This window comes from Ixodes scapularis, unplaced genomic scaffold, assembly GCF_016920785.2.
Source record: "Ixodes scapularis isolate PalLabHiFi unplaced genomic scaffold, ASM1692078v2 PGA_scaffold11__112_contigs__length_91849675, whole genome shotgun sequence".
Taxonomy (NCBI): domain Eukaryota; kingdom Metazoa; phylum Arthropoda; class Arachnida; order Ixodida; family Ixodidae; genus Ixodes; species Ixodes scapularis.
Window position 1 is genome coordinate 91,010,252 of NW_024609837.1, and position 27,560 is coordinate 91,037,811.

General features: G+C 50.9%; 1 protein-coding gene across 4 annotated transcripts in view; it reads left to right on the forward strand.

The window, feature by feature from the left end:
• The window catches only part of LOC8031367 (alpha-2-macroglobulin-like protein 1), a 209,204-nt gene that overhangs the window by 164,429 nt on the left and 17,215 nt on the right, over positions 1 to 27,560 (forward strand). For all 4 annotated transcript variants that reach the window (XM_029988207.4, XM_029988211.4, XM_029988219.4 and 1 more), the window contains 7 exons: positions 919 to 1,092; positions 4,764 to 5,011; positions 6,262 to 6,478; positions 7,382 to 7,536; positions 21,394 to 21,546; positions 22,458 to 22,538; positions 26,664 to 26,773. In XM_029988207.4, coding sequence (XP_029844067.3) covers positions 919 to 1,092; positions 4,764 to 5,011; positions 6,262 to 6,478; positions 7,382 to 7,536; positions 21,394 to 21,546; positions 22,458 to 22,538; positions 26,664 to 26,773 — 1,138 coding nt within the window. The remainder of the gene's footprint in view (positions 1 to 918; positions 1,093 to 4,763; positions 5,012 to 6,261; positions 6,479 to 7,381; positions 7,537 to 21,393; positions 21,547 to 22,457; positions 22,539 to 26,663; positions 26,774 to 27,560) is intronic.

Below are 27,560 nucleotides of genomic sequence, written 5' to 3' on the forward strand. Positions count from 1 at the left end.
GCAACCTTTCCAGCCTCGGCAACCAGACAACTGGTTGCTGCTGTCGCTCGTAGATGGTGGCAACATTTCTTCGGAAGAAGAGCGGGAACAAGTGGCAATGTGCGGAGCAGCGCAAATGATACCGCAACCGGCGCAAGGTCGCTATCACCTAAAGTTCCACTGCGTCGAGAGTTTTAGATTCTCTTGCGAAAGAAGAGCAGATCGTTCGCCTCGAAAGCCCCACCGAGAACAGAAGCTCTGCTGCTCTTCCTTCTTCACCAGGATGAACATACTGCATTAGCCAAGTTTCTCCTTCATAAATGTATACACTAGTGTTTTTGATCCACAGGCATAAAAAAAATTTCTATTCATGGTGAAAGTAATAAATCTTAAGAAGCCATTAGGCCCGCTTCAGACGGGGCAACTTTTCCTGCAATTTTGAGGTTGCTGGCGGGTTTTTCCCTAGCTTTCTCTAGATCAACACTTATTGCTGAGATCGGTCCCGGCTTGAAATGGACTAGCAACTCGAAAAACTCTGGAGACGTTTAAAGCGGCAGCAGCCAATCAGGGACGCAATGTTTTCACTTGACACCCCTGTGGTGGCGATGACGACAGCTATAACATTGAACTGCGATGTTGTTAATTCTGAAACAACCATAAAAAATAACTTCATGTCTTTTATGATAATCACTCAAGTACAGCAAGGCTACTAATCTTCATTGTCTTATGTAGCGGTTCTTTCTTGCTGTTGTTTTCACTGCCTTGCAATGGCTCTCTAGCCTCAAAGCTGTTTTCACTACTTTCTCTGCCAGGGAGACCTAAACATTGTATAGGTCAGAAAATAATCTTGAACTTCTATATTGCAACTTTTATGGAATCAAGCATCTGGGAAGTTGCTTTGACCATTCTGGCCTGACCTTAGAACTACTTTCCACGCAGGAGACATCCTGGCTCTGGAAGTGAAAGACCTCTCCGTTCCCAAGCTGGTGTTCACCAGTGCTGAAGGAACACTGGCAGTCCTGGCATCGAGTGCCTACCTGCTCCGCTACCTGGAAGCCACCGGAGCTGACACTCCTGACCTCAGGTCCCAGCTGCTGTCGAGGATTCAGCAAGGTTTGTTTTTCATTTCTGAGTTGGCAGTGAATCGGTGGCAAGTGAATAGGTGGATAAACCGTAAAAAAATTTAAATAGAGGCAGGAACGGTTGAGAAAATTTGGGAGCTCGGGGAACTCCTGAGGGTGCTCTAAGGAATGTCCCTATGGGTGCTCTAAGGAACCCCTATGGGTGCCCTAAGGGACCCCTATGGGTGCCCTAAGGGACCCCTATGGGTGCTCTAAGGAACCCCTGATTGTACTCGGGGAACCCCTGAGGATACTCTGTCAATACTCTAGGGAATTCCTGAGACTGGGGAACCCCTGGGCGTACTGTGGGGAACCCCTGGGCATACTGTGGGGAATCCCTGGGCGTACTGTGGGGAACCCCTGGGCGTACTGTGGGGACCCCTGGGCATACTGTGGGGAACCCCTGGGCATACTGTGGGGAGCCTCTGGGAAACCCATGGGTGTACTGTGGGGAGCCCCTGGGTGTACTGTGGGGAGCCCCTGGGTGTACTGTGGGGAGCCTCTGAGGAACCCTTGGGTGTGCTGTGGGGAACCCCTGGGTGTACTGTGGGGAATCCCTGGGTGTACTGTGGGGAATCCCTGGGTGTACTGTGGGGAGCCCCTGGGTGTACTGTGGGGAGCCCGTGGGTGTACTGTGGGGAGCCCCTGGGTGTACTGTGGGGAGCCCCTGGGTGTACTGTGGGGAACCCCTGGGTGTACTGTGGGGAACCCCTGGGTGTACTGTGGGGAACCCCTGGGTGTACTGTGGGGAGCCTCTGGGGAACTCCTGGGTGTACTGTGGGGAGCCCCTGGGCATACTCTGGGGAACCCCTGGGCGTACTGTGGGGGGCCCCTGGGCGTACTGTGGAGGAGCCCCTGGGCGTACTGTGGGGAATTCCTGGGTGTACTGTGGGGAATTCCTGGGTGTACTGTGGGGAATTCCTGGGTGTACCGTGGGGAACCCCTGGGTGTACTGTGGGGAACCCCTGGGTGTACTGTGGGGAGCCCCTGGGTGTACTGTGGGGAGCCCCTGGGTGTACTGTGGGGAACCCCTGGGTGTACTGTGGGGAGCCTCTGGGGAACTCCTGGGTGTACTGTGGGGAGCCCCTGGGCATACTCTGGGGAACCCCTGGGCGTACTGTAGGGGGCCCCTGGGCGTACTGTGGAGCCCCTGGGCGTACTGTGGGGAATTCCTGGGTGTACTGTGGGGAATTCCTGGGTGTACTGTGGGGAATTCCTGGGTGTACTGTGGGGAACCCCTGGGTGTACTGTGGGGAACCCCTGGGTGTACTGTGGGGAACCCCTGGGTGTACTGTGGGGAACCCCTGGGTGTACTGTGGGGACCCCTGGGCATACTGTGGGGAACCCCTGGGCGTACTGTGGGGACCCCTGGGCGTACTGTGGGGAACCCCTGGGCGTACTGTGGGGACCCCTGGGCATACTGTGGGGAACCCCTGGGCGTACTGTGGGGAGCCTCTGGGAAACCCATGGGTGTACTGTGGGGAGCCCCTGGGTGTACTGTGGGGAGCCCCTGGGTGTACTGTGGGGAGCCTCTGAGGAACCCTTGGGTGTGCTGTGGGGAACCCCTGGGTGTACTGTGGGGAATCCCTGGGTGTACTGTGGGGAGCCCCTGGGTGTACTGTGGGGAGCCCCTGGGTGTACTGTGGGGAGCCCCTGGGTGTACTGTGGGGAGCCCCTGGGTGTACTGTGGGGAACCCCTGGGTGTACTGTGGGGAACCCCTGGGTGTACTGTGGGGAACCCCTGGGTGTACTGTGGGGAACCCCTGGGTGTACTGTGGGGAACCCCTGGGTGTACTGTGGGGAGCCCCTGGGTGTACTGTGGGGAGCCCCTGGGTGTACTGTGGGGAGCCCCTGGGTGTACTGTGGGGAACCCCTGGGTGTACTGTGGGGAACCCCTGGGTGTACTGTGGGGAACCCCTGGGTGTACTGTGGGGAGCCTCTGGGGAACTCCTGGGTGTACTGTGGGGAGCCCCTGGGCATACTCTGGGGAACCCCTGGGCGTACTGTGGGGGGCCCCTGGGCGTACTGTGGAGGAGCCCCTGGGCGTACTGTGGGGAATTCCTGGGTGTACTGTGGGGAATTCCTGGGTGTACTGTGGGGAATTCCTGGGTGTACCGTGGGGAACCCCTGGGTGTACTGTGGGGAACCCCTGGGTGTACTGTGGGGAGCCCCTGGGTGTACTGTGGGGAGCCCCTGGGTGTACTGTGGGGAGCCCCTGGGTGTACTGTGGGGAACCCCTGGGTGTACTGTGGGGAACCCCTGGGTGTACTGTGGGGAACCCCTGGGTGTACTGTGGGGAGCCTCTGGGGAACTCCTGGGTGTACTGTGGGGAGCCCCTGGGCATACTCTGGGGAACCCCTGGGCGTACTGTGGGGGGCCCCTGGGCGTACTGTGGAGGAGCCCCTGGGCGTACTGTGGGGAATTCCTGGGTGTACTGTGGGGAATTCCTGGGTGTACTGTGGGGAACCCCTGGGTGTACTGTGGGGAACCCCTGGGTGTACTGTGGGGAACCCCTGGGTGTACTGTGGGGAACCCCTGGGTGTACTGTGGGGACCCCTGGGCATACTGTGGGGAACCCCTGGGCGTACTGTGGGGAGCCTCTGGGAAACCCATGGGTGTACTGTGGGGAGCCCCTGGGTGTACTGTGGGGAGCCTCTGAGAACCCCCGGGTGTGCTGTGGGGAACCCCTGGGTGTACTGTGGAAAATCCCTGGGTGTACTGTGGGGAACCCCTGGGTGTACTGTGGGGAGCCCCTGGGTGTACTGTGGGGAGCCCCTGGGTGTACTGTGGGGAGCCCCTGGGTGTACTGTGGGGAACCCCTGGGTGTACTGTGGGGAACCCCTGGGTGTACTGAGGGGAACCCCTGGGTGTACTGTGGGGAGCCTCTGGGGAACTCCTGGGTGTACTGTGGGGAGTCCCTGGGCATACTCTGGGGAACCCCTGGGCGTACTGTGGGGAGCCCCTGGGCGTACTGTGGAGGAGCCCCTGGGCGTACTGTGGGGAATTCCTGGGTGTACTGTGGGGAATTCCTGGGTGTACTGTGGGGAACCCCTGGGTGTACTGTGGGGAACCCCTGGGTCTACTGTGGGGAACCCCTGGGTGTACTGTGGGAAACCCCTGGGTGTACTGTGGGAAACCCCTGGGTGTACTGTGGGGAACCCCTGGGTGTACTGTGGGAAACCCCTGGGTGTACTGTGGGGAACCCCTGGGTGTACTGTGGGGAACCCCTGGGTGTACTATGGGGAGCCTCTGGGGAACCCCTGGGTGTATTGTGGGGAGCCCCTAGGTGTACTGTGGGGAACCCCTTCGTGTTCTGTTGGGAGCCCCTGGGTGTACTGTGGGGAGCTCCTGGGTGTACTGTGGGGAACCCCTGGGTGTGCTGTGGGGAACCCCTGGGTGTGCTGTGGGGAACCCCTTCATGTACCCTGGGGAACCCCTCCGTGTACCCTGGGGAACCGCTCGGTGTACTCTGGGGAACCCCTGTGGGTAATCTGGTAAACCCTGGGAAACCCCTGTGTTCTTAGGAAACCAGTTTGAGAACATGTCTTGGAAGTAGGAACACATGATCATCTTTCTGCAACAGATTTTTACTGCTTAGTGGTATCTAATGAAGAAGGCATACGTGACACCCAACCCAACAGCCACTGTTTGCACTCTTTGCAGCTTATCAGTCGCAGTACGGTTTCCGTTCGTCGGACGGCTCGTATGGCCCCTACAGCTCGAGCGAGTACCCTCGTAGCGTGTTTCTGTCGGCCTTCGCCGTGAAGGCACTCACGGCGGCCAAGCCATACATCGGCAGCGTGGACTCGGAGATTCAGAGGAGCATCCAGTACGTCCTGCAGCAGAGGGACCGGAACAACGGCTGCTTCCAGACACTGTCGCCCAGCGGTCCCTTCAATGGAAACTACAAGGTGGGCATCGTCTGGTGGTAACCCAAGCGGGAGCTCTATGATAACTTGCAGAGTATGTGGGATAGTCCTGTAATGATAAATTTGGGACGCCCACAATTTAAAAAAAAAAAAAAAAACGAAGAAAAACAAAACAGAAAAACATTACAATTAATTTTGAATTGAAATGTGGGCAGCATAGCTGGTAGCGTTCAAACATCTCAAGCTCATGCAATGGTATGCAGCACTATCTCGCTCTCAAGTGAATGTGCACTTCTGCTTCATTGTCGTTGTGAGTTGAGCTTCATTTCAGGGGGAAGTCACTTTATTGATTCATTCATCTTTTCCCCCTTGGGGAATTCCCCAAAAATCATGTTGAATCGGTAACTTCTGATCTCAACCTCACGGCGGTTACGGTCAAGAATCAAGGCAACTGTTAACAACCGTTGACTCTAGAGTACCTCAATGTTGCTGGGCTGGCGGCCCTCCCAAAGTGAGGAGAACCCTGTTGTGTGCTAACCATACCAGCACCTTGTCTCAGACTCGTGTGTTTATGAGCTGTTTACACAGTTATAGAGCATTACCACTTGCGAGATGTAGATGAATAATTTTAGGGAGATGTAAATCCCGTGTTCAGTCAACTATGCATTACTTTTTGGTGATGCATCTAATGATAATGTGAACACATTGCACTGTTGACTGCATTTGCGATGCTTCGTTGCATTACAGAGTTGAGGAAGCCTCTGAGAACAGTTTATCTCGACCTCAACGAGTGCTTCATAATTTGAAATTTTCACGGGCACAAGCCGATCCACTGGAGTGTACAAGATCACCACATCACAGGAGGCAAAATGATGGCCACGGCCGAAAAGGCGGGACTTGCTCTCCAAAAAGGATGTCGCCGCTCGAGCAAGGCGCAGCCAGCAAGCGATACTGGGACACTAGTTTGCTCTACTGATGGCCAGCTCCTGGCTAGCTCAGTTGGTAGAGTGAACTGCTGGCCCTAGAAGCTCCCAGGCCCAAATCCCGGACCAGGTGGATATTTCTTGTGGTCACCAGTCACCAAAAGTGCACGATTTGCACTTTATTTCAGGTGGAAGTCAGTTTCGCAGTTGGTTTGCACGCGTTTAGGTTTCGTCGTTTACCCTTTCGTCCTCTCAATCTTCTTGTCCCCGGTGTATGGCGTCCCCCATCCCTTCTGTAGATCCAGATCAAGTTCTTGAAACATGGGGGTTGAGACCCATGGTCGACGTCTCTTGTTCCCCCTTTCTCAGAATGGAGCGGACCTGAGCCTGGTGGTAGCCAATTCTCTTCTCGAAGGAGGCTACAATGACAGCACAGTCTACAAGGCGGTGCTGGAGTGCGTGGATGCCGACAACCTGCCATCCAACCACACCTTGGCCCTTAACGCCTACTTCTCGGCGCTCATCGGGGAGGACGCCAGGGCCACCAACACTCTGAACAAGCTCCTTCAGCAGGCCGATAAGAATGGTGATTGTCGGCTGCTTTATGCCTTGTGTGCCAAAGTACTAATATTCATTAATTTAATGTTTTTGAGTAAGCCTTTGCTCTTGCATACACTCTCTCCCCTGACCCTTGCTTTCCGCTGTTTCCATTTTTGGAGGATATACCCTCCCGCATGACCAACGTTGCCAGCAGCTATCTTTGCATGTATTTTGCTTCGACAATTGTTTCTGGGCATCGGTAGTAACGAGCATAAAAAGCAATCTAAGCCCATACAATGGCGCAATGCCAATGTGTTCTGGCGGGCGAGGGCTCCGCGTTTTTACTACACGCCAAGCCCTAATTAAAACCCCATTGTTCCCTTTTTTTCTCCATACCAGAACATTTTCCAACTATTCAGGTCACGAGTGGGCTCCATTGAGGTTGGGGAATAACGTGCTGTTTTATTTTGTTCTACATATTTCGACACTGATTTTGACACTCGGTTTGACGACAATTTTGACACCGACCTTTCAGACACCGACTTTGACACCAACCTTTCTGACACCCAACTTTTGTGACACCGACCTTACCGACACCGACCTTACCGACACCGACCTTACCGACACCGACCTCACCGACACCGACCTCACCGACACCGACCTCACCGACACCGACCTCACCGACACCGACCTCACCGACACCGACCTCACTGACACCGACCTCACTGACACCGACCTCACTGACACCGACCTCACTGACACCGACCTCACTGACACCGACCTTTCTGATATTGACCTTTCTGACGCCAAAATTGATGTCGACTTTGACGCCAAAATTGAATATGTGGGGAAAGGACCTCCAAGAAAACAGCCCTGACCTCAACGAAATATAAACCCCAGAAATATAGAAGCCTACTTGACGTCATAGTATGTTGTGTTCTGTCCTTAGGCGGCCTGACTACCTGGGACGACGGAAAGACTGACACTGCTGGCTATGCCATCTTGACCATGAAGGCCCTTGGTCAAAACCTTGGGGCTGCTCAACCCATAGTGCGCTGGCTCATGCAGCAGGTCTTTGCACGATACTCCTTCTCCTACTCACAGGTCTGTCATATGCTCTTCTCTGCAAGTGGGATTTCTTGAAATGGTAGATTATACACAAGTCACTTGAAAAATTACTTCAGCTTGTTCATGCTGACCAAGACTGGAGAGGATCTGTTGTGAATTAGCTGGGCATATAGGTCGTTCTCGTGTGATGATTGTCATGTTGAAATATGACATTGTTGGGTTGGGTGACAAAAACTAAAGTGAATAGTTTAGCATAAATACAATATAGAAGTATAGGCTAGAACAAATTTATGGCAAATTGTTAGGCAATTGTGTTGCATGAATGAAATATTCTAGTATCACAAATGTTTAGCGAAACAAAGTTGCTTACGTCCATAGTGCTCTTCATCAGATGGTTTAAAGTGCATACACTTGATGGTTGTTCCGAGAATTAAGTGATACTACCACTAATTGGGCCAATAAACCTGGTGGTCTTCCAGAGTCCTTCAAAATTTTTTGTTTTCAGTGCACACAGGTGGCCGAGGCCCTCGCCTAACCCTCTGGTCACATGACCTCCCCGTTAACCAATCAGCATCAAGCACCTCACTCCTCTCCCACCCGTCAACCAATCAGTGTCGAGCCTCGCGGCTACACTTTTTTTATCTGGGCTTCATGAAATGCCGAATACCCAGCCAAAGAATGTTTCATGTTCAAAGTAAACATTGGCATGAACCCGTTGAACTCTGTGCCTTTCAGGCGGCAAAAAAAGCAATTTACTATTTTTCCCAACTCAGCTACGTCAGAGTTCAACATGGCCACGAAAACAGTGCTATGTGTGTGTGTATGACATCGCAGGTCATGGTGTCCCATGATATTGTGACGTTGTGGCATCCCGTGACATCAGGGTGTCATAATGACCTCACATTTCATTACCTTAAAGACCCCGTTAGGGGTATTACATGAGGGTTGCATATAAAAGCATTTTGAACAGACATCCATGTCGGAAGGTGGTTGACGACAGTCTCCATGAATACGGATGGACATGTGACGGCGGCGACATGGTGGGGAAGGCCGTTCCAGTCTGCTGCTGCTTGAGAAAGAAAGGACGCTAAAAAAGTCGTAGTGCGGGCACCTGGTAGGCGTTACTTGAAGTGGATGACCAATGGAGATATGCGTGATGGGGGGACAATGGAAGCTGCATGGTTGAGCAAGCTGTACTTGGGAAAGAGGGCCAGATTCTGCTTTTAAAGATGAAACGCTGATATTGTGTGAGTAGGCAGAAGGAATGAACCTTGTGGATCGATTTTGAACAGATTCAAGTTCATTACTAATATATGCTTGGTGAGGGTTCCAGATGGCAGACGCGTATTCGAGTTTTGATCTAACAAGTGATTTGTACGCAAGTAAACGTACATGCTTCGCGGCATGGCATAGATTACGTTTAAGAAATCCATGGACTCTGTTTGCAGCTGATATGACGTTGGTAGTATGCGCGCACCAAGAGAGATCGTTCGACAGTGTTACACCTAGGTATTTAAATGATGGTACAGATTCAGTTGTGACGCTAGCAATTGTATAGGAAAAAAGAAAGGGGTTACGGCGACGATGGAATGATGCAAGTTTACATTTGCTGGGATTAAGGGTCATTTGCCAACAGTCGGACCATTCTTGCACATGGTCACAGGTGTTAGTGATTGTACGATAAATAACGCAGTCATCCACAAACATACGAATGTGGCATGACACATGCGATGGTAAGTCATTTATGTAGAACAGGCGGGGACAGATCCTTGTGGCATGCCTGATATTACTGGGAGAGGGTTAAATGGGTGATTGTTAACAAAGACAAACTGAGAGCGGTTAGACAAATTCCTTGACCCATTGAACAATAGCAGTGTTTAGATTTAATTGGGAAAGTTTTAGTAGGAGGCGCTGGTGCGGTACTTTGTCGAATGTTTTGGCAAAATAAAAAAAAAGAACCGTGTCAGTTTGAAGGTTATGGTCAAGATTAGAATGCAAGTCATGAACGAAGAGTGCAAGTTGAGTTTCGCAAAAGAAGCCCTTACGAAACCCGTGCTGGGGGTGGTGGAAAAAGTCGATAGAGTCTAGGAAATGAATTATTTGAGTGTAGATGACGTGTTCCATGGCTTTGCAAGGGACGCTTGTTAAGGAAGGAGGTGGGGAATAAATATGAACTATCTTATTTCTAGAGATATCTGAACGAAATTTACAGGGTGTATTTATAGCACAGACATAATAGTAACTGCAAAGTTTCATGGAGCTGTGCATATTATTTCTCAAGTTACAAATATTTATCAAAATTGTCCATATGCATTCCTTATCCCAGGTCAGGAGAATTTGAAAAAGGTAGTAGCGACGTAAAATTTGTTATGATGACCCCTGGATAGGTTCCCCAGGGCATAACAGAGCCCTTTTTTTAAATTTCTTTGTTGAAAGATTTTAACGCAACTTTGAATTTTGTGTAATCAATGAAACCCACATTCATCAAATTTAATTTTTTTATTATATATTTTTAGCATAGTTTTCTAGAAAAAGGGCTCTGTTATGCCCTCACAAAGTTATTAGAGAACAGAATAAAAAAGACAGCACAAAAATCCATTCATCAGTTCCTGAGATATCGCTGGGACGAGCAGCCACGGCAGTGAAAAAATCCATTCTGAGAAAACAGCACTTGAAAGTTGCACACAGATTTTCAGCTTTAGAATGACCCTGCAGAATAGTCAGAAGTGTTCTTGCGCACTTTCTTCTTGTTCCGTCTTTCCAACTTGTCTTGATGTCGTTTGCTGGCCTTCTGCAGACGTAGGGCATCTTTCTCGGCAGCTCGTTGGAGGGCTAGATGGGCCGGCTGAAGTCCCACTGCAACCGATATTTCTGCAGTTGCCTTGTAGCAGCCGGCGTTGAACCTCAACACCGCTTCATGCAGTGCAGTTTCGACAGCGATCAGCGATGCATGCTGTTCCTTAGGCATCAAAGACCACAGGACAGAGTGGAAAGACTCGGATGCGTTCTGAGTCTTTGCTCCCAAGCAGCGTTGAAGCAGAAAAACCTGCGACAGGCGTTGGTAGACGGGCAGCATAGCTGCAGCGACGTAGGCTGGGAGTTTGTGCTTGTGCTGGGGCTCACCTTTTGCCTCGGCAACTCTATGACGGCACCACGATTGAGCTCCCTCCGGACAGAGTTCATGGTGAGGCTCCTGGTCAGTCGACGTGACATGATGGTAGGTGGCCATAACAGCACGCTGCATCGCTGCCACGTCCTTGGAGTTGTTTCGGAGGGCCCAACCATAGTAGTCGGTAAGCTTGTCGATAAGGGCCTTCGTCAACCTGCCCTTGCCGCTCAACGGCTTGTCGCTCTTCTGGACAAGGTTGCGCAGTGCCGTTCCCATTCTCTTCTGAACATGGTTCAAACACTCTTCCTTCACGATGGGGACTAGCCCGTAGACGTTCTCTTCTGTAAGGGCAGAGAAGGTCCTGCTGTCCCCGTCGGAGACAAGTGCTGTATACCGCAGGTCGTGCTTGGAGACAGAGCGCTTGAAGAGGGTCAGGGCCGCCTCGACCTCCATCCTCCCAGATTTGGCGTCCGTGTTTTTCTGGCAGACATGATGCATGTGCCAGCTGTCGTACCCTTGATCTCCAGGCTTGGGTCCTGTTTGGCACCCAAGGCACAGGTTGGATAAAACCACGGCGTCCAAGATGAGGCCTGTGTGGTATTCTATGACTGACCCGACTCCGATGTGAGATGTGTGCCCTCTCTTGTGCCATGTGCCGTCATACACCACGGTGACATCCTTGCAGAACCCCGGGTCCATCTTCTTACAGGCTGTCTTCACCGCGACAGCTGACTCGGCATAAAACTTTTCCACGCACAGGGCCTCTGGCTCTCTGAAGGTCTTCTTCAGGTGCTCTTGGAACGTTTTGTGGTGGAGACCTCTGTGGGAGACGTTCATAGCTGCCCAAAAGTCATTGAGAGCTGTCTGCCCCTTTCCTATCTGCTTGATTGCCATGATGGAGCGGATGTTGACTTCGAAGGCCCTCGAGTCTTGCTGGCGTGGCGAAGTCCAGGAACTTGCAATAATGCCGCAATGGGGGCATACAACCTCGAGTTTTGCTGCCAGTCCGAGTTTGATGCCTTCTTGGACAGTCAATCCAGTCCCCGAGCAATGCTTGCACACTGTGCAGCAGAGCAGGTTGCTCAAAACGTCGATCTGAACCAGGCAGAACTTCTCACCTTGGCTTGTAGCAGAGGCAGGCGTGGGATCGGGCAGCATGGCTTCAAACTTCCTCTGGGTTGCTGGCATAGCTCCAAGTTCGGCTTGAACGGTATTGCCGCGCGCAAGGCTGAGAAAGCAACGCTCGGTCACGGTCCTCCAGAAAGTTCCCGTTTATTCATGTACCGCACGTAACTTCTATCATTTATCCCTGCTTTTGTTTTCTAGAAAGTGCGTGTTCATTCTCGCCCCGATCACGCGACGCTCGAACCGCTTTCGCCGAATCTTCGAGATAGCGGCGCACTCTAGATAAGAGGCCGCCCGCGACCTTGTCGAGTCAGTCTCGCCCTAGTGCTCGATTCTGCTGACACGCCGACTTCGACGCCCGCGACGCTCTGCTTTCTTCTGTTTCCTTCTTTATTTTTTTGGCACAAGTTCGCCACATTAAACGTTTATTTCTTTCTGTTTATTTCCTGTTTTTTGTTTGGTCACCACCCGTGACATTTGGTGGAGGTGCGGGGTACCGCATGCCCCTGCCGCGTACCCCTCCGAGGGCCCACAGTGCAAGTCCGACGCCTAGCCCACGAAGAACCGACGAAAGCACTTCCGAGATCCGGTTCAGTCGTCGCACCCAAGGTCTACACCCGGAATTCGGACCTCTACCGCCCAAGACTAAGCAGCCAACGAGGCCAACGATGGACAGCCAGTCGTCCCAGAACCCGTCCACCGCCAGCGTCGTATACCTGCCCGTCGCACCCAAAACTCCGACGTCTTTCCACGGAGACACCCACGAGGACATCGAGGACTGGCTGCAACATTATGAACGTGTGGCCCGACATAACGGGTGGTCAGCTGAGCACTGCTTGCAGAACCTTTACTTCTCGCTGGAAGGTACTGCAAGGTACTGGCTGGAGAACCACGAGGCTTCTTTAACCTCGTGGGAGGTGTGCAAGCAAGAGCTAGTGAAGACGTTTACCAGCCAACACCGACGCGAGAGGGCCGAAGACATCCTTCGAACAAGAACCCAAGGTCTGAATGAAAGCATCACCAGCTTCGTTGAGGATGTTCTTCGCCTGAGCGCCCGCGCCGATCCTCAGGCTACAGAGGAGAAGAAGCTGCGACACCTGATGAGGGGTGTCAAAAGCGAGATATTCGGAGGTCTCATTCGCAATCCTCCGACAACTGTCGACGGGTTCGTCACGGAGGCGACGAATATGGAGCGTGCGCTACTAGCACGCGGCAGACACTACGAGCGGCACCCTGGCGTGACTACTCTGGCGACATCCGGATACGACCTTGGTACCGACCTCCCAGGCATCCGTGACATCATCCGTGAAGTCGTCCGGGAAGAAATCCGCAAGATGCTCCCTGCTACGGATCGCTCGTCCTCCCTGTCGCTCGCCGAGGTCGTCCGAGAGGAAGTCCACCGAGCCTTCCAACCTGAGATTCCGATCAAAACGACGACGCCAGAGGAGCCTACTTTGAGCTACGCCGCCATGGCCCGAAGATCGCCGCAAGCTAACCGCCAGACCACGGCGCCACCCCGACGAGACCCTCCGATGCCACAGTATCCTCGACGCCAGGAAGGACAAGTCCACGGCGTTCGCCCGGAGCAACCCTCGTCGAGGAAGACCGACGTGTGGCGAACGGCCGACCGACGCCCGCTCTGCTACCACTGCGGGGAAGCCGACCATGTGTACCGCCGATGCCCATACCGACGACTCGGGCTGCGCGGATTCCACCCAAACGACCCGCGCCCCCGGTGTGGTGAACGCCCTCGGGAGATCGACGAGTACCTGCGACGACCCCAGTCCCCCGAGCCTGCGTCCCGCCGAGAGTTCCGGTCGCCATCGCCACGACGTCCAGCTTCGCCGATGCACCGACCCCGACGTGAAAGCCTGTCGCCCCTCGCTCCTCGCCGGGGAAACTAGGCGCGGCAACCCCTGGAGGTGGAGTTGCCGAAGACGACCGACGTAAAGAGCCTCCAAGAACGCCGGAGCGCTCCCACTCTCCCGACGCCACGCATCGCTACGACGCCCCTGCAACGGTGTCCAACAACCTAAACGTCGTCATCGACGGTCACGACGCATCGGCACTCGTGGACACCGGAGCAGACTACTCAGTCTTGAGTGGGAGGCTCTCCTGCCGCCTTCGAAAAGTCATGACGCCGTGGGAAGGACCCCAAATACGAACTGCCGGAGGACATCTCATCACACCAGTCGGGAGATGCACTGCTCGCGTCGAGATCCACGGTGAAACGTGCCCTGTCAAGTTCGTCGTTCTGCAAGACTGTTCGAGGGACGTTATCCTCGGAATGGACTTTCTCTGCGAGTATGGCGCCGTCATCGACCTCGGAACAAACCGGCTGACGCTACGAAAACCTGCTCCACCAGCAGAGGAACCCGAAGCGACGTCACCCACGGTCCGAGTCCTCGCAAACCACGTAAACCTACCACCGCGGTCGAGTGTTTTAGTACTTGTCGGGATCGATGAAGCTTCCTGTGGCGAAGTTCTTCTCGAGGGAAGCCTCCAATTGCTCCTGGGAAGAGGCATAGGCGTCGCAAGGGGAGTAGCTGAACTTCAGGATGGGCGGACTGTGGCCCTCGTGACGAACTTCCGAAACGAAACGCAACACCTCACGAAAGGTGCAGCCGTGGGCCACGTCGAGAAACTCCGAAACCCCGCCGAAATCACTGCGATCACTGACGAATCCTCGCCGCCCCACCAAGACAGTACGTCGCCAGCGCAGCTCGACATTGACCCTAAGCTTCCGGACCCTGAACGGCGTCAGCTGGTTAACCTCCTCGCCGAATACCGCGACTGCTTTGCGACGTCGTCGAAGGTGCGCCAGACCGCGGTTGCCAAGCACCGCATCGTTACTGAGGACGACGCGCGCCCTGTGCATTGATCGCCGTACAGAGTCTCCGCTAAGGAAAGGGAGGTGATCCATCAGCAAGTTCAAGAGATGCTGAATGACGACATAATCCAACCTTCAAGCAGTCCATGGGCCTCTCCAGTCGTGCTGGTTAAGAAGAAGGACGGAACTCTTCGGTTCTGCGTGGACTACCGGCAGCTCAACACGGTTACGAAGAAAGACGTCTACCCACTCCCCCGCATCGACGACACTCTAGACCGGCTGCGCCACTCTCGATACTTTTCATCGATGGACCTGAAGAGCGGCTACTGGCAAATCGAGGTCGACGAACGGGACCGAGAGAAGACAGCCTTCGTCACGCCGGATGGACTGTACGAGTTCAAGGTGATGCCCTTCGGACTATGCACAGCGCCAGCAACTTTCCAGCGTGTCATGGACACCGTACTGGCAGGGCTGAAGTGGCAGAGTTGTCTCGTCTACCTTGACGACGTCGTAGTATTTTCAGCTGACTTCGACGAGCACTTGAGACGACTCCGAGCTGTTCTTCAAGCCATTCAGACCGCCGGACTCACACTCAAGCCGTCAAAGTGCCGGTTCGCCTATGACGAACTGAAGTTCCTTGGCCACGTGGTTAGTAACGAAGGCGTCCGCCCAGACCCCGAGAAGACTCGCGCCGTCGCGGCATTTCCAGCGCCGACAGATAAGAAGGCCGTGCGAAGATTCCTTGGACTTTGTGCCTATTATCGACGCTTCGTTCGGGATTTCGCAAGGATTTCCGCACCACTTACGAATCTCACGAAGGACGCCAAGAAGTTCGAATGGGCCGAGGAGCAACAGCAGGCATTCGACGAACTGAAACGACGACTCCAGACTCCTCCTGTGCTTGGACATTTCGACCAGGATGCGGAAACAGAAATTCACACGGACGCAAGTAACGCGGGACTGGGCGCAGTACTAGTCCAAGTGCAAGAAGGCATCGAGCGAGTCATCGCCTACGCAAGTCGGACATTGTCCAAGGCGGAGAAAAATTACTCCACAACTGAGAAAGAATGCCTTGCGGTCGTCTGGGCAATAACGAAGTTTCGTCCGTACTTGTACGGCAGCCCGTTCCGTGTAGTCACGGACCACCACTCACTCTGCTGGCTTGCGAAGCTGAAGGACCCGTCAGGACGCCTCGCTCGATGGAGTCTTCGACTACAAGAGTTCAACATGACAGTGGTCTATAAGTCAGGCCGCAAGCACAGCGACGCCGACTGCCTGTCCAGAGCCCCCGTCGAAACCCCTTCCGGCTGCAGCGACGACAATGACGACGAGTGCTTTCTAGGAGCAGTGAACACCGACGATATGGCACGACGTCAACGGGACGATCCTGAGCTGCGCGCATTAATCGAGCACCTGGAAGGGGGCAGGAGTACCGTGCCACGTGTCTTCTCACGAGTACTGCCGACCTTCGCCATCCGACAAGGTGTACTCTACAAAGAGAACTTCGGCAACAACAACACACCTTGGTTGCTGGTAATCCCGAGTGACCTTCGAGAGGAGATCTTCCAAGCCTGCCACGACGACCCGACATCCGGACACCTTGGTTACAGCCGGACACTGGCCCGTATTCGTGAAAAGTATTACTGGCCGAAGCTCCCCAAGACCGTCCACCTATACACACGATCATGCCACGAGTGCCAGCGACGCAAGAAACCGCCGACGAGGCCGGCCGGACTTCTGCAGCCTATTTCTCCTCCAACTACACCCTTCCAGCAGATCGGAATGGATCTACTTGGTCCTTTTCCGCCTTCGACGTCGGGGAACCGCTGGATCATCGTCGCCACAGATTATCTCACGCGGTACGCCGAAACGAAAGCTCTTCCTTCAGGGACTGCTGTGAAAGTCGCCAAGTTTTTCATCGAGTCCATCGTCCTCCGGCCGGCGCTCCCGAGGTTCTGATTACAGATCGCGGATCTTCGTTCATGGCCCAGCTGACGCAAGAGATCCTTCGTCTCAGTGGCACCGGCCATCGTCGAACCACTGCATACCACCCGCAGACCAACGGACTGACCGAGCGACTCAACAAGACAATCGCCGATATGATCTCTATGTACGTCGACGTAGAGCACAAGACGTGGGACAAGGTGCTGCCCTACGTCACGTTCGCCTACAATACGGCGGTTCAAGAGACCACTGGATTCACCCCTTTCCAGCTGGTACATGGTCGGAAGGTAACGACCATGCTGGACGCCATGCTGCCCCATGAGCCATCTGACAACGAGAGCGACGACGCCCAGGCGGTTGCTCAACGCGCCGAAGAAGTTCGCCAGCTCGCCCGACTCCTGATTCAAGACCAGCAACGCGTCGACGCCGGCCGCTACAACCTTCGTCGCAGGGACGTCCACTTCCAGCCCGGAGATAGGGTGTGGGTATGGACGCCCATCCGTCGCCGCGGCCTCAGTGAGAAACTGCTGAAACGGTACTTTGGACCATACAAGGTACTTCGTCGCCTCGGCGAGCTGAACTACGAGGTGATGCCCGACGGAACACGAACATCGTCACGCCGCCCACCACGACCTGAGGTCGTCCACGTCGTGCGCCTGAAGCCGTACTACGCTCGATAGGACTGTGGACCTTTTGTGCTCCAAAAGACTCTTTAGTTTATCGTTCTTTTTTATTTTGATTTGTTTTACACTGCATTGGGGCGATGCACTTTTAAAGGGGGGAGTAATGCCGCGCGCAAGGCTGAGAAAGCAACGCTCGGTCACGGTCCTCCAGAAAGTTCCCGTTTATTCATGTACCGCACGTAACTTCTATCATTTATCCCTGCTTTTGTTTTCTAGAAAGTGCGTGTTCATTCTCGCCCCGATCACGCGACGCTCGAACCGCTTTCGCCGAATCTTCGAGATAGCGGCGCACTCTAGATAAGAGGCCGCCCGCGACCTTGTCGAGTCAGTCTCGCCCTAGCGCTCGATTCTGCTGACACGCCGACTTCGACGCCCGCGACGCTCTGCTTTCTTCTGTTTCCTTCTTTATTTTTTTGGCACAAGTTCGCCACATTAAACGTTTATTTCTTTCTGTTTATTTCCTGTTTTTTGTTTGGTCACCACCCGTGACAGTATCACGATGTCTAGCTTCTGCTTCGATCTCCTCACGTGTCAGGAAATGTGTCCGCAGATGGGTGCTGGAAGACGCGCTCCCACTTGTCGCGGCAGGCGGAAGACTGGCGCTGGGACCCGCGATCTCGGGAGGAACCACAACGGTCGGCATGCTCGGTACTCCAGGCGTGAGCGGGGCGATGCGTTCTCCCTCGACGACAGCCGATGGCACAGAAAATCCATCACTTGAAGTGTTGACGTGATCATCATTGACGGCACGCCGTGCAGAAACTTCCAACTTCGCCATCCGCACTAACTTCATGGACCGCTTCCGCGCGCCAAACGCGCGCACCGTCTTGTACTTCAAACCCCGCATCGTGTGCGACCACGAAACAGACGGGCACGCTACACGAAACTACTCAAAGAAAGTTCGGAAAACGATCGTAAAGATGGCGAAAAACGAAGCGGAGCTGACAAAGCAAGAGCGCGTGCAAGCAGACCACTATCAAAAACAGACGACGCGAGCGGCAACAGCAGGAGAAACGGAAGAGGAGGAGAGCGCTCCGCGCGCGGAGAAATCGCGTCCCAGCCAATAGCAGTCGCGCGCTCCCCCGCACGCTCCTCCAGCGCGCGCTCTGTCCAATCGCGTTCTTGCGATTGCGACATGGAAGAACGGCGACCACGCCGTGACCACGCGGCCGACGCCATTTTGGGAGCTGGCAAAAAAAAGAGAAAGAATTCACGTTCAAAACAAGACTAAGATGGCGGCTGTCGGCCGAACGCGTCGGAAATGGCGAGCGCGCGAAGTTGGGGTTGATTTTGACGTTTGACCGTCGCTTGGATGCTACTCAGGCCTCGTAAATAATTGTTTTTAAATATTTCCCCGTTGTATTTGGTGCTGATAATTACAGAGAAGGTAGTTTAGGAGATATACAACCGAAAAATAAGGTTTTCTAAAAATCGACTTTTTCGCGATTTTTCGGTTTTCAAAGCCCGCGTCCTCCCTTAAAGAGATGGGACGGTAATTTAGTGGGGAGTCCTTGTTACCCGATCTGTAGACTGGAACGACCCTTCCCACCCTCCGGTAGGATGCCTGTAGAAAGGGGAGGACAACACGGTACACAGTAGATATACGTTGGGTATTTTTTGAAAGTTTTGAGTTAATTCCATCAACGCCCGCTGACGATGAGTTTGATATTAATGATGAGATGCCATCTTCAGAAAATGGGGGGCACAGACTGCGTCAGAAGCTATTAAAGACGGAGGGTTTCTTCGGTAAACACGGAAGGCCGAGGTAAAAGCATTGACGCACTCACGATTTCGCCCAATCTAATGATGCACGTCTCTCGGGGGCTTGCCAAAAGTTTTTAGGATTGTTAATCTTTTTTGGCAAGTCAACATAAAAAAAAGGAATGCTTTGCGTTACGTATAGACGCCAGGTAGGCGTCTTCAGCTGCGCAGTATTTTTCCCATGCTCAGGGGTTCCCATTCTGCTTGGCTGAGCGGAAAAGACGTTTTTTTTTTTTCTTTCCTAGTTTTTTTAAAGACTTTGTAAACCAGGGTTTCTGTCGATTCTCACGGAACATAATTATTGGGATGAAATTATTTGCGAGTTCATTTAATTTATTTCTGAACATTATCCAGTTTGTATTAATAGAGCGATTAAGAAATGATGCTTCAAAAATATGAAGGAAGGCATTTAGCTCCCTGTTTATTACTTCATAATTTCCCTTATCATAATGACAAATTCTTTTATCGTTTGGCGTCGTACCAGGCAAAAGTTGAAGGTAGCATAAATTACCTTGTGGTCGCTGATTTTGCGGAGATAAGTAACCGATGATAGGCTGTCGGGATGGCTGGTTAGTATTAGATCTAAGATGTTTGCAGAATCCCGTGAAACACGTGTGGGTTCGGATACCAGTGTAACGAGGTTAAAATCAAGACATACATTAATGAAATCTTCTTCATTGCCTATACCTGAGGGGACCTGGTTGCTTCAGTCTATTTGCAGATAATTAAAGTCTCCAAAGAGACTTTAATTATCCGCTATATGTGCATATTGCGATATGTGCATTTGGGAACGTTGAGGCAAATTCACTAAAGATGTTATTGAGTTTACAAGAAAAGGAGAATTATGGGGAGGCCTGTAGCAGACTCCCAAAAGAACCGTCTGAGGTGAAGCGCAACATATGAGCCATAGTATCTCAAGCTTGGATGTAATGTTAGCAATAGAACATGACAACTGCTGGTGTGCGGCGATGAGAACACCTCCTCCTCGTATGGCTTGGCGGTCATTTCTAGAAGGGCGCAAGTCCGGCATATCGGCCACAACTTCAGCACCAGGGATTTCTTTAGACGGCCAGGTTTTGATTAATATCAACAAATTACTACCGGAGGACAACACGAGATTAGACACAATTTCTCGTTTCGGAAGACAACTACGCCCGTTGGTGAAGATTACAGAAAATGAAAGATTAGTTTCGGTAGAAATCTGAGAGGAGGCTGTTATTTCCTTCTGACGGGACAATTGCTATGCTGTTTCCTTCACAGTCTGTGATGGTTCATCAAAAACATAACGTTTCGGGCCCATGAGTAGTGTTTTAAACCGTAAAGAAACTGGCGTATTTTTGCAAATGCAAGTAGGTATTTGCAAGCATTTTGGACGGGCCGAGAAAAGCCAACACTGAAACTTGTTCCTTTGAACTTGCGGCCATTAGATAGTATGGTGTCTTTTGTCTTATAGAACGTGAATTTAACGATTACTGGGCAGGGGCGGTCAGATGTATGATGTCCAAGACAATGTGGACGCTCTATTTCTTTTGGGTCTGTGGTTATGTTCAAGTGATCACGACAGCGCCAAATGACGAATTGTTCAAATTCGGCAAACGTTTCTGATCCAGTGGAGTTAGGGACGCCATAGAAAATGAGGTTGTTGCGTCGAGAATGATTTTCGGCATCGTCGAAGCGCGGCTCCAGGCCACAGACCAAACGGGCCATCTGAGCCATCTCAATTTTTACATTTTCTAACTCGGTGTGCATGGGGGCGAGATTTTGATAATGGTTTTCGAACGCAGTCCTGCGCCCGCTCAAATCTGATATCCCTTTATCTGTTGTTAAAAGCTGGGTTTTAAGGTCTTGTACCTCTGCAAGTAATTTCGATTGACCGGTGGATAGTTTTTTTTAGCTCGGCTAGTATGGCGTTAGTATCAGGACCAGGATTATTTTCAATGTCACCCGATTGCAACAGCAAGGAACGGATGGTATGGAAGCACTCAATCGAAATAGCAACGCAACACTGCGGGCTCAGCAGCTGTATCAAAAAGTACTTGTTTTTTAAGAGAAAAGACTGGTTTACTAACCTGCACAAACAAGTGGAACGGATGAGTGCATTCTGGCACAGGGACCGAGCCCACCATGACGTGGTGTCAAAGTGTTACGTAATATCAAAGTGTCACGCATTGGGTGTCACGCTGCTACGTTACACCCGGAGGTCGCGAGACGGTGATGTCATGCATGTATCGAATAATCCCCACCCATCTCTTATATGCCTAGTGTATGATCTCGTAGACAATCAAAAAGAGAAAATTTCCTCGGTCTTCCATCTAGTATCTTTGTGTATTCTTTGTGTATGCATTGCTCGCACACTTAATGCCTAAGTGCCTTGTCCTAACTCCCGAATGGGGGTCTGGAGATTGGACCTCCACAGGTGGAATTTGTTGTGTCCTCTTCAGGCGTACAGCGTGGCCGTCCAAGGCCTGACGGAGTACTCCCGGGTGGCCTTTGCCACACCCACCGACCTGACTGTGACGGTGGAGGACTCGCAGTCAGGCGCCACTCCTCCTGAGACCTTTGCAGTGTCCGAACAGAACAAGCTTGTCTACCAGGTGGGCCTCTCTCGTTTTCCCCCAGCATTCCTCTGTCTATTTCCCGCCTTCTATGGGAATTCAAGCTTCTCTCGATCCTATCTGATTAAGACTTTGCTTTTCTCGCACACAGCATATGATGTGTAGGAGTCGCATAATGAGGTCATGTGACTGATGTCATAATGTGCCACTGCCCTTAGCCTCGCCGGGGCTACCTTTTTATCAACGACATTCTTTCGAAGAAATCCAGTTTTTGGTGGCATTGCAAATATTAGCTCAACAAATCTCGTAAGGTATGTTGCTTGGCCAGTTGGTTCATCGTAGTTAAAGACCACGCTCTCCACTTTTTCCCTGCTTCTTCCTCCTTCCCTGTTCACCGTTTTTCTCCTCTCCAGGGTAAGGAGCATCTAGAGTCTGGCCTTTAAGGATACAAAATATATTTAAGAGGGGACAATCACTATAAATATTTAGTGCCCTGTCCCTTTACTCCCTGTCTATTTTTGCGCTATTTTATACATTTAACTAGGTCAACAAAATAGATATGGGCAACGCTTCACCCGTGATGTCGCATCTGTGATATCACTTTTGAGTACCCCTTTCCTATGCTTTCCCCCATCCAAATGATCCTCTCCAAATCTGCCCCTGGTTCCACATGTCCTAGAAAATACAGAATTACAATCGTGCATGATCTTTGTTCCTACCAAAAACACAACTCGACGTTGTGACACACCCCTGTATACGAGACTAAAAAGAGTGGCTTTTCCCTTTGTTATAACAGATAAGAAGGGATAATTAGTTTTGGGACTTTTAGTTAAGGCTACTTGGGTGCACCAATGAGAAATATGGTGCCAAAATCTACTTCTTTTTATGAACATTGCAAGTGCTGTTCTTGTTGATCTGATTTCATCGCCTGGAATGCACTTTTGTTCTAGGAGAAGCTGTTGAACAAGCGCCAGTCCTACGACCTTGAAGCCACCTTGAACAAAGGCAGCAAGGGTTGTGCAGCTGTTCAGGTTTGAAGCCCTTTCTCGCCATACTAACACCGCCTACTCCATTGATGTAACAAGTGGCCTCTATTCTCCTACTAATTTTTATCAAGTATACTCGAGGGTGAGAAAATCTTTAGCGGCCGTTATTGGCAGGAGTCCAGAGCAGATCTCGGTAGGTCTGTTTTTGTACGTCGTGGCAATTTAGAGGGAAAATTTTTCCCCTAAATTTAGCTGGGAATCTGTGTTGCATGATACAGACACTGTAGTGACGTAACAAATTCCCCTCTATATTGAATGAAACAATTTTCGGCTAATTCTAGCGGGAATTCAACGTCGCAAGACATTTGGTGTCGTATGTTAGTGTTACATGATGCCAGGGTGTGGCATGGCATCAGGGTTAGATCGACACTATCGACTAAATTTAGCATGATGCAAGTTGACTAAATTTAAACGGCAGTGCATTGTACTGAAGGATGGGTAGCGTTTTAGCTGTCATTGCAGTTCATTTCCAAGTTAAACTATTTTTAGTGGGGCTGGAAAGGCAACAGTATTTTAATGTATTCTTTTGGGATTTTGCACGCATGCAGGGTAACCAGTTCGCACTAAAAGAGGATTTAATTTAATTTAATGGCTATCTTTAATCTGATATAATGAGCTCAAGCATATAACTGAAGAATTCTCATGTTTATCCTCTTTCCACCCAATGCAAACTTTCAAGATTACAAATGAAGTTAATATAGTTATTATGATCTAAACACACATGTATCAAGAAATGTGCACCTATGCAAGATTGGGCCACTAATTTTGGCAGCAGTAATAATTTTCATTACAGGTAGAAGACTAACAACCCTACTTACTTTTGGCGGAACACAAAAGAAAAACTAGTAAAATGTTTTTAAAAAGCACGCTGCACACATTGTGTTAGGTACTGTTGAAACCGGTTACAGTATAGACCACTTACAACGTAACCGCTTATAGTGCAGGACCGGGTATAACGCGGTTTTTTTAAACCACCGGTTCGCCTCCCATAGAACTCCATGTAATTACATACCGCTTAAAACGCAGGCGCGCAAAGGGAAATACCGGTTATAGTGCGGTTTCTGGCACAGCCCGCCGACCGCGCCGACGACCGGAGCAGCGAGCACGCTTCCCTGTGCGACACTAGATAACGGCGCTGACGACGCGAGCCGCAAGAAGCGGAGAGGCTTCAGTTGCCGTAGCGACGGAGGGACGCACGCACGTGTCGTTCACGTGCGTGCGTCCCTCCGCTGCGTTGGGAACAAACAACCGCAACGACAGACCAATCGCAAGCCGAGGAGAAGTGTTCGCGCGCGTTGCACGCCGGTCGCGGGCCGCTGCTTCCATCCGCAAACATGGCGTAGGTTGTGATCGTCGTCGTCATGGTCGTCGTAGATGGCATGGTGGAAGTTCATCTTTCCGCGTAAAAGCGCTATCCTTGACTGTGAATTTTCGTTGTGTGTCGCTATGATAACCCAGCACGTAATAGAAGGGAAGGTCCACCTACTCGTGCGGCGATGTCGTGGCGGCGCTCTCAAGACGGCAGAAACGCCCGTGTCGTCGCGTTTGTTTACTTCGACTTCAGTGGTGATTTCTAAGCATTTGTGTCCTCGAATATCGCCCGGATTTCTTATTTGGTGCATTTCATGCGTGTCCTCAAGTTCAAGGTATTACTGGCGCGTACCGTATGAAGGATGCGAATTTTCACGCGTTTTCATCTCCGGAGAAAAGTGATTAGGGTTAGCAGTCCTGAACGCTCGCAACGTCCTTCTGCAACCCGCAACGCCGTTAAAAGGCTGCGCCAGGCGAAAGGCGCTCATTTCTTTCAAAATGTGTGACACACTTGAGAGAGAAGTGTACTAGTCTGGTGAAATAAAGACTTTCCTCAAACTAAGCTTTATTTTTCATCTAACATTAAATAAATTGTTTTACAAAGGTAAGTTGTCTGATGGCATTTATTTTGGCCTGAAAAATTGATGCTTTGGTTATAGCGCGGTACCGCTTATAGTGCGGATTTTCGCGACTCCCGCGACATACGTTATATGCGGTCTACACTGTATAACCAAGTCGGTTATAACGAAATGACGGATATAGCGAAGAGATTTCCGATTCCCGTTGACTTTGTTATAATCGGACTCAACAGTATGAAAAATGTGATTTCTAGGTTTTTCACAAAGAGGGGCAGCTTGTGGAGCACATTCTGATTTCATTCACCTAGCAACATCTAAAACAAGTGGTGCATGTATATGTTTGGCACAGGAAGGACTTTGCATTTCTGGCAATATTGGTTAATAACAATGGTGCCACTTTTGTGTACTGCAATATTGCAGACCTGTTGGCAAGTACACTCAAAAACGGTGGTTCAAACATTTGCATTTGAATGTGACCAAGTGTGTATATTTTTTATATACCTGTAAAGCTTAGCAGAAGGAAACCTGCACATATAGGCTTACTCTGAACAGATCTAAAATTATTGAGTGATAAAAAGTTACAAGATCCCAATATCTATAAAAAAAGGGGGCACGCCAAACAAGATACTCAAATAAAGAATGCAAGTGCTACAAATTGTGCGTCAATGTAACGAGCTTGGAGCAGTGACATGAAGGTGTCATGGTTTGTCGTCGGCGGGATTTCACTTGCCAAATCATTCCAGTCAGCCACAATTTGTACCAGCTGGGAAATTGGAATACCGTAAACTCCCGGCTCATTGCCCAGCCCCCTTTTCGGGCCAATATCGATTTCCAAAAGAAACACAGGGTCATGGCCTTCAAATACTCGGTGATCTGCGAACATCCCACCCAAATGACGCAGACCTCACAGCTGGAGGGCGTCCGTGACAAAGTAAAAGGAGAGCTCTTCTTTTTGTTTACGCATTACCTAAGCGAGCAACCTCCAAGTCGTATCCGTGCGAAAAGCAAATGATGAAGATAAATTTATGTTTGGCTTACAAGAAAATCCTCCCGACAAAAAGAAAGCTGGAAACACAAGCAGTAACAGGGATCGTGAGGCAAATGACCGCCCCATATCCTGGAATGGAACCGCGGAATGTAAGGTCAAAGTCAGTCTTTGTTGAAGGTTGCCGCGGATTTTTCTTTGGAGACATCGCGACAGTGGTTTTGCAATGTTTAAGACAAAGCTAACGGGTAAATAAAGTTTTGCTGCAACTTAATTAACACTTCTTGTTGGCCTAGTTGGTTCATGATGCAGTCTAGAGGTTTTTTGCGCGACAATCACAAGTGAGTAGACACGGACAAAACTACCCCTGAGCTTCTTTGCACTAAACAAAATTTACAACTCGGCTGCAAAAAAAAAAGAAAAAAAAGATAGGTTGTAAAATGAAGTTGGCACCGCTCGTGTTGCTTCATCCAGCGTCCACAACGCAAGTTTTTGCCACCACTGACATCGAAATATTAGCCACTGCGATGAACCTAGCCATGCCACTGTTAACCATACGCGTCTTCAATTATGGTTGGTGGCGTAGATTATTAATACTGCCATCTTTTTGCCTTGCTTAACAGCCTTGGTGCAATGAGCATGCATTGAGCTGCTTGCTCATCAAGAAAAAGGCAGGCCGACACTACAACATACTTAAAAGAAAAAGAAGGTCATTAACAAATTTGGTACGAGTTTGTGAAAAAATTAGGGCCCAGTTTAATAGTTGTAAATGGCTACACGCCATGCGATGACGTCTGCATGTTTCTTCACGTTGTCACCGATTGTTTTTGTCAAAAGCTGCTTCTCAAGTAACAAATAGAAATAAGGAAAAAAGGTGAACCCTGTTCACGTTTGCGTTCACGTCTTGCACGAATGAAGGGTTTAACGCTGCATCCGCAGCGGAACGCAGCAATTCTTGGCATCGCATCTCTCGCAAAAAGCGCGGTCGCTTGTTTACATAGAGTCTTTGCCGGCCTCTGGTTTCGTTTTCTCGCCGCTAACAAGATGGCGGGCGTAGTTCTGTGCGCGCTACTAGATGGCGCTCTACATTTCGCATATGGTCTATTTGCACCAACTGCTTCAACGTTTGTAACAGTTTCCATACTTTAGTGTGCTCAATTACCGCTATTTCTGCGATTCTCTCTGCGGATTTTTGTGGTCAACGTTTACCTTGCAATACTGCGTACTGGCTTCCAGGTGAAATACTACTACAACTCGAAGAACAGTCCTGTGCATAAGGGGCTTCAAGTCAATGCTACGTCATCCAGCGTGGATTGCGGAACACTTGCCTTGGACATTTGTGCTCGGTAGGTTATTTGAGCAGGCATATTTTCACGTTGAAGTATGTTCAAAGTACAAGAATAATTTTCTTTGAGCTCACTTAGTCGTGGGTGGATGAGAAAAAGGTAAATTGGATTTTGTCTTAGGAGGCCCCACCAGTGGCGCAGCCAGGGGGCCTCCCCTCTGACATCCAGCAGACTTTATCCTAGCTTGCACCGACGTCACTTGGTCAGACAGAGGGGTGCATGAGAGCTTCTCTTGCGTTAGGGAGATTCCACCAGAATTGGGGCAGAGTGTAGCTTTTGCTCAGTTAACAGCTCCTTCTCGCCACCAAAGAGAAGGGCCCTCCGAAAGAAAATTCCTCGCTACTCTTGCAATCTTTCTGGAACGTGGACGAAAGGGGCCGAAGCACCCGCCGAGGAGAAACGACACGCAGCCTGGTTGTGAGGGTGGCTGACCGGAGCGGCTCAACGGCGTTTATTGGGCGCGGTGATCAATGTTGCCCGCCGAGCCTGGCGGCCACAGACGGGCGGACCAAAGGGGGCGCTACATATGTCACTGGGCCCCACCAGCCATTGCTCAGCTGTAAAAAGAAAACAATGAACAATTAGGATAGAATCAAGAAATGTAGCCCAATATCATGGAGCCAGAAAGCAGTCTCATTCATAAAAGCTAAATTCATAAAATCACATCAGCAACAGTCTCGACAGAGAATAGGACAAAGATGTCTTTTAACACAAATTGAGACATATGGTCACAATCCAGTACTACTCGATACAAATTTTTATAATTTTTAGCATAATTGAACAGGCA